The sequence below is a fragment of the Argopecten irradians genome, chromosome 4 (genome assembly GCF_041381155.1).
Source record: "Argopecten irradians isolate NY chromosome 4, Ai_NY, whole genome shotgun sequence".
Lineage (NCBI taxonomy): Eukaryota > Metazoa > Mollusca > Bivalvia > Pectinida > Pectinidae > Argopecten > Argopecten irradians.
In genome coordinates this window covers 19977692-19992076 of record NC_091137.1, presented here as the reverse complement: position 1 = coordinate 19992076, position 14385 = coordinate 19977692, and the positions used below count along the sequence as shown (strand labels likewise).

General features: G+C 36.6%; 2 protein-coding genes across 2 annotated transcripts in view; both read right to left on the bottom strand.

Moving 5' to 3' along the window:
- LOC138320882 (multiple epidermal growth factor-like domains protein 8) overlaps positions 1-14385 on the bottom strand; it is a 59063-nt gene that overhangs the window by 5943 nt on the left and 38735 nt on the right. Inside the window, exons 22-31 of the mRNA XM_069264169.1 lie at positions 8563-8707; positions 7112-7373; positions 6504-6639; positions 5178-5382; positions 4694-4911; positions 4311-4569; positions 3981-4161; positions 2728-2917; positions 1819-1974; positions 1376-1524 (exon numbers count right to left, since the gene is read on the bottom strand). Of these exons, the coding sequence (XP_069120270.1) occupies positions 1376-1524; positions 1819-1974; positions 2728-2917; positions 3981-4161; positions 4311-4569; positions 4694-4911; positions 5178-5382; positions 6504-6639; positions 7112-7373; positions 8563-8707 (1901 nt within the window). The remainder of the gene's footprint in view (positions 1-1375; positions 1525-1818; positions 1975-2727; positions 2918-3980; positions 4162-4310; positions 4570-4693; positions 4912-5177; positions 5383-6503; positions 6640-7111; positions 7374-8562; positions 8708-14385) is intronic.
- Positions 9322-14385, bottom strand: part of LOC138322002 (uncharacterized) — an 8637-nt gene continuing 3573 nt past the window's right edge. The window contains exons 5-7 of the mRNA XM_069266062.1: positions 12937-13217; positions 9806-10004; positions 9322-9511 (exon numbers count right to left, since the gene is read on the bottom strand). Of these exons, the coding sequence (XP_069122163.1) occupies positions 9389-9511; positions 9806-10004; positions 12937-13217 (603 nt within the window). The 3' untranslated portion in view covers positions 9322-9388. The remainder of the gene's footprint in view (positions 9512-9805; positions 10005-12936; positions 13218-14385) is intronic.

The window sequence follows — 14385 nt, the reverse complement described above, 5'->3', positions numbered from 1 at the left end:
TATATACATACAGGTGTAACAGATATATACATACAGGTGTAACAGATATATACATACAGATATAACAGATATATACATACAGGTATAACAGATATATACATACAGATATAACAGATATATACATACAGTATATATTACAGGTATAACAGATATACACATACAGGTATAACAGATATATACATACAGGTATAACAGATATATACATACATACATACAGGTGTAACAGATATATACATACAGGTGTAACAGATATATACTACAGTATAACATAAATACAGTAACTAACAGATATATACATACAGGTATAACAGATATATACATATAGGCATAACAGATATATACATACAGGTGTAACAGATATATACATACAGGTGTAACAGATATATACATACAGGTATAACAGATATATACATACAGGTGTAACAGATATATACATACAGGTATAACAGATATATACATACAGGTGTAACAGATATATACATACAGGTAAACAGATATATACATACAGTGTAACAGATACATACATACAGGCATAACAGATATATACATACAGGTATAACAGATATATACATACAGGTGTAACAGATATATACATACAGATATAAGAACAGATATATACATACAGGTGTAACAGAAATAATATTATACAAATATGTGTAACAGAAATATACATACAGGTGTAACAGAAATATACATACAGGTGTAACAGAAATAATATAATACATACAGGTGTAATATAAATTAAAGATGCTCCACCGCTGACAAATTGTATTTTTTCACTATCAAAAACAGCAGCAGACGATTTAATATTTTTCTTCAGTTACAAAAGTTACTTACTTTACACCATTACCATCGTTGAAAAGTTTGAGCTTCAAATTTTACTTCAAGTTTGAAATATCGAAAATAATTAATTGCATCCCGAAAAAAATCTGTTGCACTATATCCTATATGGAATAATGTACTGATTGCGCATGCACCAAAGGCAAAATAAACTATTTTATATTATATTTTGTGTTAACTAGACATATATATACACGATTAAACACCAATTATTGTTGAAATTATGAATATCATTTATGCTCTGCCGGCGGTGGAGCATCTTTAACAGAAATACATACATAGCCATGTAGACCACAACTTACTTGATAGATTATCAAATGCTAATTTTAGATACATAGCTTTGTTCTGACAACCATGAGATAGATAAATGTACAGTATGTATCATCCTATAATACTATAATCCTATAATATTTCTTCAGTGAAAGAATACTTATGTGGATGATTTTTCTATGTGACTCAAGGTCATAATCTAATTGTTTAACTGTCTACAAGTTGTCCCTATTTCTTTACCCTAAAGTATTCAACTCAAACTTACTTGATACATTTATCAAATGCTGTTTTCTTCTCTTTTTCTACTCTGAAGTAGCCCTCCATACACTTTTCACAGCGGCGTCCCTCTGTATTGTACATACAGTTGAGACACAATGCGTCCTCTTCTTTTGGTCCATGATTAGGGTATTTGCTCTGGAGTGAAAACCAAAGTATTAAAATTGGATTTTTACAAAATTCTGTTTCTCATGAGATTTTATTAGACTTGGTTGTGATGACCAATTAAACTTTGGACTACCTATAGAAAGTAAAAAAGGCAACATTTTGCAAAAGAATGTACAGAGAATCTTTACCATGAACATTTTACAAAGTTAGACAATAGATACCAGATAGTGTTGGCTCCCACTGTTAAATGATCTGTTTTAGTCAAATGAAACATTAAGCCTTTTCCCTTCTTTCTGTTGCCTCAGAATGTAATAGAGTACTTACGTCCCAGTAGTATTGGGAGTATGAGTGATTGTTAAAGCTTCCCCCAAAGGTACAGTTAGGCGTATGGTTGTGACAGTGTTCCAGACAAGGTACACATGGCTTCTTGTCCTTTGGTGAGCCCACATACAGCTTTTCACAGTACTCGCAGTGGTCACCCTGAAATATAGCCAGAGTATAATTATACAAGATGTAAGCAAAATTCAAGCCATCAACTGATACTTTAATTTGCACTGCACATTCATCATGTAACCGTACTAAGGTTATGGCTTATCATTATAATGTGTGTATCTCAATTACCACAATACTAGTCATCATAGATAGTTATTTTATTCCTTCCGTTGCTTCCAAATCATGATGTTTATAAAAGGAATTCTTGACGTCTTTTTATGATATTATCAGCGTGCAGTTTCGCAAGGGCTGTCAAAAAATCTTTGAAATGCACTTGTCCATCGGACAAGTAATCCTCTGAAATCTACTCATCGGAATGGCATTTTTACTTGCCCTCAATATTTCCAAGATAATTAAGCATATGTGACTATATATTATGTGTTGTTTTACCGATTAAGCTGATTGTCACCTATATATTGACCGATAAACAAGACATACATTAACATTGGTATAACATAATTCAAGGTTCAGGTCATAATCAGCGTCACGAATATTTTACTTGTATGACGAACAACTGTGCTGTTAACATTCACTTGTATGACGGCCAAATCCATTGCCTTGTCGAGTTACAAGTACATTTCTCCAGCCCTAAGTTTAGCACTGAACATACAAATGCTGCATGTTAATTTCCACTTAAGATCAAATACCATCCTTATACAATACATATGCTAGTTAAAGAAGTTCGATGCTTCAGTACTAATTGTTGATAAGAGAAATCCATCAGATTGGTGTTCTACTCACCAGGGTGTTGTTGACACAGCCCAGACACTCCTTATACTTCTCAGCACTGCGACATTTACTGTAGCCATTACACATACACTTGGTACTACAGTCATTACCGACCCAGCCAAAGTCACAGGTACAGTGGTCAGGGGCGTCACACACACCGTGGACACAGCCTTCATGGCACACAGGCTCACAGATCCCTTTACTGTAAAATAAACATGGCAGACAGGTTCATAGATCCCCTTACTGTAAAATAAACATGGCAGACAGGTTCACAGATCCCCTTACTGTAAAATAAACATGGCAGACGGGCTCACAGATCCCTTTACTGTAAAATAAACATGGCAGACAGGTTCACAGATCCCCTTATTGTAAAATAAACATGGCAGACAGGTTCACAGATCCCCTTACTGTAAAATAAACATGGCAGACGGGCTCACAGATCCCTTTACTGTAAAATAAACATGGCAGACAGGTTCACAGATCCCCTTATTGTAAAATAAACATGGCAGACGGGCTCACAGATCCCATTACTGTTAAATAAACATGGCAGACAGGTTCATAGATCCCCTTACTGTAAAATAAACATGGCAGACAGGTTCACAGATCCCCTTATTGTAAAATAAACATGGCAGACGGGCTCACAGATCCCTTTACTGTAAAATAAACATGGCAGACAGGTTCATAGATCCCCTTACTGTAAAATAAACATGGCAGACAGGTTCACAGATCCCCTTACTGTAAAATAAACATGGCAGACGGGCTCACAGATCCCTTTACTGTAAAATAAACATGGCAGACAGGTTCACAGATCCCCTTATTGTAAAATAAACATGGCAGACGGGCTCACAGATCCCATTACTGTTAAATAAACATGGCAGACAGGTTCACAGATCCCCTTATTGTAAAATAAGCATGGCAGACGGGCTCACAGATCCCTTTACTGTAAAATAAACATGGCAGACGGCCTCACAGATCCCTTTACAGTAAAATAAACATGACAGACAGGTTCACAGATTCTCTTACTGTAAAATAAACATGGTAGACTGCAGGCTAAAAGATCCCTTACTTATGAAACTCTCAAAAATGGAATATGGAGCCAGAAAGAAAAATGACCACATAACAATGCAATCTTAGAGTTATTCTAGAAATAGCAGTTACAAATTTCAGTTCATCATTTCAAATTAAACACTATGGTGAATGCCGCTTTTCTTCTAGTATACAGAGAAGAGCCTGCCTGAGAAGTGTGTACAGGAGAGCATACATACCTTTCCTTCCACAGGTAGCCATTCTTACATTCACATCGGAAGCCCTTTGGTTGGTCTATACAGCGCTGCCTCTCATCATCACAATTGTGGTGTTTATTCAAACACTCATTCTCACTGAGACACTTAGTAAACACCCACTGTGGCGGTCCCTGTGACAGTCGAAGGAAGGGTTTGTCCTCATCTACAAAATTATATAATACATCATGTAATTTCTTTGCTACTGATTGACCACGATTAGTAATCACAAATTTCAAACATATCTTGAGAGTTTTCTATGCCAATTATTTTGTTAATTAAAATTTGAGTGTATATAACAGATATCAACTATACCTGAAAGTTCTCCCTCGTCAGGTTTCACTGTTTGTGCGTCACACCGACCACCGATAGGACTGTTCACACCTCCCTTCATACACACTCCTTTTCCATTGAGTCCTAGGAATGCACACCAGCCACAGCCTGGAGCCTGAAGGCAGTCTGAGCACCAGCTATACTCACCACATGGTCGTGGGCACTTGGTACGGGTTGATTGAATGATAAGGCCACACTCACCACCAGCACAGTGGAGGTGGTGGTAGGCTGGTGGCATACACTGTAGGGACAAAGGGAGATAACTGTATTAAGAAACATTAAATGGAGATCACTGTATTAGGAGACCATTCAGATAATCTTAAATCATTATAATGTCTTCATCACAATAAGTTGTGTATAAGTACCTCCTGCTGCATCTCACTCCAGATACATTCCTTAGAGCCACCCTCACTACCGATAGACTTAAGACAGGAAGTACAGGTTGTGTAGGTATGACAGCGAGCAGGACAGACATCCAGGGACTGGGATGTGGAGTACTGGAAACGGTCGTCTGTAACTGTCTGTGACAGGAAACAGCCCCACTCAAACGGCTGATTACCCGCTAGGATTAGTGTCATCTCAGCTGGAAAGGAGCAGATACGGTGCTTATCACAGAACTCTGTAGCAGTGTATATTATACACTGTTATCACATAATGCTGTGGCAGTGTACACTATTGTAAATAGGATGTTTGTATATGATAGCAAATATCAACACGTTTCCCCTACCTAAATATAAATACATATCTATACACCAACAACATGAAATAGAATTTAACAAAACGTTTTTGATCAAGTAAAATGTTGTAGATAGAATTATGTTCTCTAAATGGGGGTGTCGGTTGTCTCACCTTGGCGTTTAATTTTGTTGGACCATTCACAGCTGTGTGCCTGACACTTGTCACAATCAGAGGCTGTACAGGAGAACTCTTCACACTGTCCGGCCTGTAACTTCACCTGGTTCAGTAGGCTAGAATCACACTCGTTCTCCAGCTTACACTCGCCCCCATAGGGTATACATTTACCTTGGGGACAGTTGGTGCACCATTTACACGCCTACAATTATACAGTATTTATCATCAAATGATTTATAACCAATATTTCCATCCCGAAAATATCCCGCATGTGCCAATTATGTTCACTATGACGTCAGCAACATGCAGTTTCCCACCATTTTTCACAAAAATCCTTGAAAAATCATACTTTTTGAGTGATTTTCTCTAAAAATGAATATGGCCGCCTTCGTGGAGCAGAAAGAGATTTTAACACGTTGTGTATCGTGTATTTACGCATATCCATGCAAAATATAAAGTTGCTCCAAGGTGGCGGCCAAATCCATTTCAAGCCTTTTCTAACCTAAAGATGATGAATTTCTAGCAAAATTTGGCGAGAAGAGGAAAATCATCAATTTGATGACGTCATAGGTGGAGCACATAGTGTACATGGTTATAAAAAGTTATGTTTTGATGAATGGCAAGTATGAGAGCATTTATTGATGTGAACTTGATGTGGATCAGAGTTAATATTTTTCGGCCTGAAAAATTAAGGCCAAATATGGTCCTATCATATCTACTCCTTTGTGCCCAATATCACTGCATGTAAAACATTACAATGAAATATGTATAATATTAATATGGGTTAGTGCAGAACACTATAGTTAACTCAACTCCACTTTATGTCAGGGTCCTGTGATCAAAGAGATACTATCCCTGAATCTTTGAATAACCTGAATTGGTCACAGCTACCTTTGAATTCACCTGACTTTGTCACAGTTACCTTTTAATTCATCTGAGTTTGTCACAGTTACCTTTTAATTCATCTGAATTGGTCACAGTTACCTTTGAATTCACCTGAATTTGTCACAGTTACCTTTGAATTCACCTGAATTGGTCACAGTTACCTTTGAATTCACCTGAATTTGTCACAGTTACCTTTGAATTCACCTGAATTTGTCACAGTTACCTTTTAATTCACCTGAATTTGTCACAGTTACCTTTGAATTCACCTGAATTTGTCACAGTTACCTTTGAATTCACCTGAATTTGTCACAGTTACCTTTGAATTCACCTGAATTTGTCAGTTACCTTTTAATTCACCTGAATTTGTCACAGTTACCTTTGACTTCACCTGAATTTGTCACAGTTACCTTTAAATTCACCTGAATTTGTCACAGTTACCTTTGAATTCTGTTTAAAGTGAGGAAAGGTAGCCAGACACTGAGAGCAGGATTTATACTGATAACACGAACGTTCTAGGTGCCACTGTAGACTGCACTGCTCTCCTGTTATCACTGTCACATGAGCCGCTTCACATCTACATCAGACAAAAATAAACATGGGTAATTTATCAACATCTTTTTTGTAATTTCATGCTGACATAACGCTGAACTCTGACCATTGAATCAAGGTAAAAATAACTAAATGAGTGAGCAATACAATTTTCAAGTAGGAAGAGATAGATAAATCTTGATTTTTCATTTGCAGAAAAAAACTGCACATTTTAATATTTTACGTTCAAAGGAAGATCGAAGGCCTTTTGAGAGATCTTTAGTTCAAAGTTGCAGTAATTTCAATGACGTGTATTTAGTTTTATCAGTAGTTGACAGCTTTCAATATGGTATTCTATTTACTATTATTAAAAGTGTAAAAGTGTATGCCTAAAACTAATTGCCAATTGGATAATATTTAGAACATTATTGACTTTGACCTTTAATGTAGACCTTTACTCCATGTCAAAGTCAACCTTAAAATATTTTTTTCCCTGTCCTATCACGAGTTAAACGTACAGTGGTGGTTCTGGGTGGCTGTTTGAGTAACAAAATGTCCTGTTCTGGACCCCAGGTGATGATAAGATACAAGCCGAGCAGCCCGACGAGTTGATACAGCGGTTCAGGTCTCCGATCAGACTACACACATCACTGGGAAGGTCAAGCTTGATGACCTCGCTATGGACAAAGTGGTCAAGCCCTCCCATCACATAAATACTATTGTTGACCACTGCTGAGCTGGGGGCTACAACTGAATGGAGAGGTCTGCTAAAGGCCAAATCTGTAAAATAAACTTTGGGTTTAGTATCACAACAAGATTTTTATTTTTAATTGTTAGTGGCTGATAACGTGGGAGTATGACTTTCCAGATCATAGATACATGTAGTCTGAAGCCATGGGATCTACTTACCTCCTAAATCAGATACATGTAGTCTGAAGACATGTGGTCTACTTACCTCCTAAATCAGATACATGTAGTCTGAAGCCATGTGGTCTACTTACCTCCTAAATCAGATACATGTAGTCTGAAGCCATGTGGTCTACTTACCTCCTAAATCAGATACATGTAGTCTGAAGCCATGTGGTCTACTTACCTCCTAAATCAGATACATGTAGTCTGAAGCCATGTGGATCTACTTACCTCCTAAATCAGATACATGTAGTCTGAAGACATGTGGTCTACTTACCTCCTAAATCAGATACATGTAGTCTGAAGCCATGTGGATCTACTTACCTCCTAAATCAGATACATGTAGTCTGAAGTCATGTGGTTTACTTACCTCCTAAATCAGATACATGTAGTCTGAAGCATGTGATTACTTACCTCCTAAATCAGATACATGTAGTCTGAAGCCATGTGGTCTACTTACCTCCTAAATCAGATACATGTAGTCTGAAGCCATGTGGTCTACTTACCTCCTAAATCAGATACATGTAGTCTGAAGCCATGTGGTCTACTTACCTCCTAAATCAGATACATGTAGTCTGAAGCCATGTGATTTACTTACCTCCTAAATCAGATACATGTAGTCTGAAGCCATGTGATCTACTTACCTCCTAAATCAGATACATGTAGTCTGAAGCCATGGGATCTACTTACCTCCTAAATCAGATACATGTAGTCTGAAGCCATGTGGTCTACTTACCTCCTAAATCAGATACATGTAGTCTGAAGTCATGTGATCTACTTACCTCCTAAATCAGATACATGTAGTCTGAAGTCATGTGGTTTACTTACCTCCTAAATCAGATACATGTAGTCTGAAGTCATGTGATTTACTTATCTCCTAAATCAGATACATGTAGTCTGAAGCCATGGGATCTACTTACCTCCTAAATCAGATACATGTAGTCTGAACCCATGGGATCTACTTACCTCCTAAATCCTAAAGCCATAAATCCTAAAGCCATGTGGTCTACTTACCTCCTAAATCAGATACATGAAGTCTGAAGTCATGTGGTCTACTTACCTCCTAAATCAAACTTGTGCCAGTAGTTACACAGGTAACGATAAATGAGGATACTGTTGGAGAAGTTAGAACTGTCTGTACGTCCTCCCATCACCACCATGTAATCTCCCATGTCAACGGCCGTGTGTAGGAAACGGGCATCCATCTACAACATTACACTCACTTAATACAATATGATTTACAGGCAGCACGTGTAGAAAATATACATCCTCATAAATGTTAACCACACTTTTCTTATCATCAAGCTACAAAAGTATATTTATTTTGATGCTAACTCTGAAGTTGACCCTTCTAAGTAATTTGGATATTTCATTCTATTCTATCCTCCTCTACATTTAATCTTTACCTCACTACCCTCCTCAGCCTGAAGGACATTCCACTCCATTCGGTCCCCCTCTAGATTTAACACATACAGCTGGTTAGAGACAGAGAACTTATCGATGTGAAACAGCATCCCACCATAGACGTAGATGGCATTAGTCTGTTCGTGGTAAACTGCTGTATGGCCATATAAACCTGTTAAAATCAAAGTCATCCTTGTGTAATTTCAACTTTCAAACTTAAAAGTGTTCCCAACAAAAAATGACATTCTTGAAAAATCAGCCTGATAATCTCTGTTCAGTTTATGACAAAACATTTGTTTATGTATACTAAAGTAGTTGAGGTTTGACACTCGTCATTTTGTCATCAGAAATTTTTTTCACTGTAGATTTAATGCTGTTTGTTATAAACTATACATCAGTACCACTCCATACCTAACGGCACTGCTCCATCTAGACTGCCTCGGCCATACTCAGACCACGCTTTCCCATGTTCTACATTGGTATCAAACTTGTAAATCTTGTTGGAGAAGTAGTTTTCTGTAGAGAATCCCCCCAATGATAAGAAGCTGTGTTTCCTCGATCCTAGTCATAGTGTGTCCAGCTACAGGCTTAACTAGTGCTGGGACCTGTATGAATGTAAATATAAGATGTAGTTAACAGACATTTGGACCAGTGTCATACAGTGACATGTACATGCTAATTACTACATCTATACAATTAGTATAACAACCTTCAATTAAAATTTGAATTCCATGCACTAACTGTTTCAAAATTTTAACTCCATGCATTTACTGTCAATAAGCCACAGACAGTAAATATTTAAAATGTAACTTTAAGTAGAACCTGGTAATTAATAGACCTGAAACCCAAATCAGAATTACTGTAATATTATACAGAGGATATGATGATCCTTGACTTACCGACATACGTGTCCACTTCCTGCCGCCGATAGAGAAGCTCCACAGCTCATTTGAAGCTCGGTATTTTGTTCGGTATTTCTGGTTACCAGCTGTGTCCTGGGTACCATCACTGTCCTGGGTACTAGCTCTATCCTTGATGAACCCTCCGTAGATAAATAGCTGTCTCTTTATAGGAATACAGGCAGCAGAATGGTAGTACCTAGAGTGGAAAACAATATCTATAATGTCAGAATTGTTAGTACCTAGGGTGGAAAACAATATCTATAATGTCAGAATTGTTAGTGCCTAGGGTGGAAAACAATACCTATAATATCTGGTAGTACTTAGGTGGATATCAATATCTATAATATCTGGTAGTACCTAGGGTGGAAAACAATATCTATAATGCCTGGTAATACCTAGGGTGGAAAACAACATCTATAATACTGTCTCTATATATAATATCTTTGTAACAAAACACACGGATAGCTCAAACAGCTATTTGTCGAATACCCCTTATTCCTCGAACAGAAATATGACCCCGTTTCATCAAATACATAGTATTTACCCATGTATTCGTCGAACAGGTGTTCGGCCCTTGAGATTTTTTTACCTGTGTCACACCTGACTGCACCGACCGACATGGATAATTGCTCACGTTCTTGTGTTTATACGGTTGGCGTGTCAAGCCTTTAGGTAATTAAGGAAATTAACGGTGTCATTATTACCTACCTACATGATCGCAAGTCTTTGTTTGATGCTAACTTTATTTAAAAATTTCAGAAAAGGTTATTGATGTTTCTTTCATAATAATCTTCGCTGTAAATACAGAAGTTGTTGATTGTGTTAATTGAAAGTACGCATTGTGAAATGACAAAAGAGGCGGAAGATATTGCTGACGTCCGCCTAATTATAAAAGTTTATTTTTTTTAATTTCTTTGTTGGTTTCATTCGACAGGCTAGCACAATGTTATTCGCCGAAAGATGTAAACGATATCAAACGATATATGCAAAGTACATTTTATCAGTGAGTTCCGTATCTTTTCCCGTAAATTGTATTTTGTAGCTTTACTCGTAAACACATGTAACTCAACGTTACGCTTTTACTAAATAGACATCTATAGATATCATTTCTTATGTCCGTAAATATGCTGGTTAATAACTTTATTGTATGTAACCAATATGGATTGTACATTGACCTAGATGACGATCGCTTACTCTGATGTGAATAACATTTGATTTAGGGCTTTCTCGTTAGCTTTTTCAAACGCTAAATTTATGTTATACATTTTTTTTCCAACTTGATATTGCTATCAATAAAACACTTAAATAAAGAAATCCAAAATGCTAAAAGATAGGGTAATTAAAATGTCATTGCCATGCATTGTTTGTCATAGTTTGAAACCGGACATTTCGACTGTCGATCGTTACCAACCTCGGATGAGTCGAATACCCCGTATACCTCGAACTATTGACCTGGTCCCCTGCTGTTCGAGTTATAGGGGTTTTACTGTATATATAAATAATGCCAGAATGGTAGCATCTAGGGTAGAAAACAGTAGCTATATATAATGCCAGAATTGTTAAACATAGACCATAAGCAAATAACTCTATCTTGCCACTAAAAAAGATGTAATGACACAAATCAAATGCCTTAAAAATCATCTTCTTACTCTTTATGTTACTGATTTGATAATTGTGTATCAAAGATGTAAAAACTGCTAAGGCTAAGGACTGACAGTGATCATTGTCTAAGTATTATGTCTATGTTGAAATACCAAAACCATGTGCATGTGTTTTGGGTTTTATTGGCTTAACGTCTTAATAATCTTATTTTACTGTTGTTCAATCTCTTATTTTGTTGATTGTGATGTCATTTTTAACATGATTTTTTTTTTTATGTTACAATTACAGAAAGAAGGTGGGACTAATAATGGTAAATTGTACTTTATACATCTTTTTTTGGTATCTTTAATCACCCACATTGATTTTAAACCTTATAACCATAAAGCTATATAAAATTCCAAGCTTCATCTGGCTATGGGATCATGAAACAATCTGAAGTCCAAACCCGTTTTAAAGGGACATGAACCTTATTCAAGTTGTTCTGTATGCTTAGATATGGTTTTCAGATGTTTATTGAATATTTTATTACAATGATTGGTTATCTAAAACGGCAGGAAAATGTGGGGAAAACCTACCTCAAAAATGATAAAAATAGACTGTCATAATTCAATTTTTGGAACACAAAACGAAAGCTGGCCAAAAGCGAGGTTATAATGAACATTAAACTTGCTGACATGACAAGGAATATTAGTTTTCCACAATTTAAGATTATTTTCTAATTTAAGATGGTTGACAAATGAAGTTTAAGCCATATTTGTTATCAAACAATTCGTATTTAGCGTAAGAATGATAAGTCAAAAATCAAACGAGACTTTTCATTCGACAGGGCACTGCAATAGGAGGTTCCTGACTTATTGCACGTATGTACATCATGCAAGTTGCTCCCGTCTCTTGCATTTCAGCGATCCATTTATATTTACCTACTTTCCAAATCACGCATGTAACTGACTCATGATGTACACTGTTTTCTATCAGAATTCGTTGGTGTTCGCTTCACCCACGTTTTTGACCCACCATTTTGTTTACATTAATTTAATTTGTGCAGTGCATTGTGGGAGGTTACTAAAGTTTAACACAACTATACTATCGTTACAAAATTCGACCAGGCCGGTTCAAAATACAGAAAGATGGAATTTCCATTATAATTATTTTATTTGACACATTTGCACAATTACTGATATATATTACTTAAGTAAGGTATCTGACACGTCTTAAATATGTATTTTATTCAAATTTACATGGTTTATTTAGGTTCATGTCCCTTTAAGCTTAGACTAATCTGATCAAAGATGTCACTACAAAAAGATACATCTTTAACAATTGGCTGAGTCTAAACTTAAGTGTAAGATTCTTTCATGATCCTAGAGCCTGAATCTGACAGCTTTCTATTTACTATTTAAGCTTAGAAGAGAATTATTCAATGACAGCCTGGCATTGAAAGTTTTAGTACAACTATCCTAAAAAACTCATCAAAGTATAGTATCGAACGCATTGAAAGATGACTAATACTGCTAATGATACCATACCTGCCTTCCGGCTCATCTATAGTGATAGGCATGATCTGATTCCACTTGTTCTTGGTGATGTTGAACACCCACAGATCGTTGAGAAGTCCTTTCTCTAAAGAGTGTCCCCCAAACATGTAGATAAGCTCATCCCCACAGGCTGTCAGGGTGTGGCCGTACCTATTCCACTGACCAAACAGTCCCCGGAGGCGCGGCACCGCCTGGTAGAACCAGGGTAACAACTCTATAGTATAATTAGCTCCTCCATCAAAGTTAGCCTGGCATCTACACGAATACTTGTCCTGAAAATTAAAGGGTTCAAAAACTTTTTGCAACATGAATTATTTGTAACTGCAAGATAGGCATGATAGTTTTAAGTCATATGAATTCTGTTGATGGCTCATAAACAAAGAGCTGAAGAGACTGAAATTTGTCCATCATAGATCAAAGACAGAAATGTAGTTTAAGTGTGACTAACTACAGTCAAACCTCGATGATTCGAACTTAGATGAATCAAATTTCTCGCTGTATCAAACTTTTTGTCTGGTCCGGAATTTCTTCACTATATAACATTACTAACTAACCCATGTATGAATCGAAGTTTTATGAATCGTAGTTCTCGATATATCGAACTTTTTTCATGGACCATTTGTTATAGAATCATAGGTAACTGACACTCGATGATTCGAATAAAAATTTACCTGTACAGATCAGGTGTTCGCCGATACCCCACGGCATGCTGTCACACCTACAGCCTGTACATTATTGTAGCTGTCTCGCGACGGCCCTTCGCCGGACAATAGGGATTATGACAGCTTGTGTTGCTAGCCTGATATCATCAAGATAATTAATATCACTAATCAGGTCGATACCCTGTGCTTTGTTTTTACAACATGCGTTATTAAATCGTTAGTACGGCAAAGATACAGTTAGTCTTTTTTGATGTTCTCCGCCACCATTGGTAGCGGTTTGTAGAATTTATGGAACGGTAAATAGCGAGCCACACATTTATTAGTAACTCATGCTCAAAACTGGTACATTGAACAACTTTGGCATAAATACTGGAGCAAATCGATCATTCTAAATCGAAGTATTTTGTAGGAGTTGTAGCGCTTTCGGTTCCTTCTTTTTAGTTTCGTTTTTACAACGTGTTTTCGTTTTTATATTCATTCCGTAATATTAACTATCGCTTAAATAGTCACCAAACGAACAGTTGTACATGGGTTAGGCCTAGTACACGTAAGTCCTTGTTTATAATATACGTATGTATTGCTAACGATAGCAATACATGTGATTAATTGCATACTTCGTTTTTATTTTGTTTTGCTTGTGGTAAATACAATGATTATAAAGTTTACGAAACGGAGACGACATGTACACAACTACCACAGTTGGTCATGGTAAAAAAAACATCTGTCTAATTTTAACCACGAATAATTCGAAAGTCTCGATGTTTCGAAGTTTTTTCTG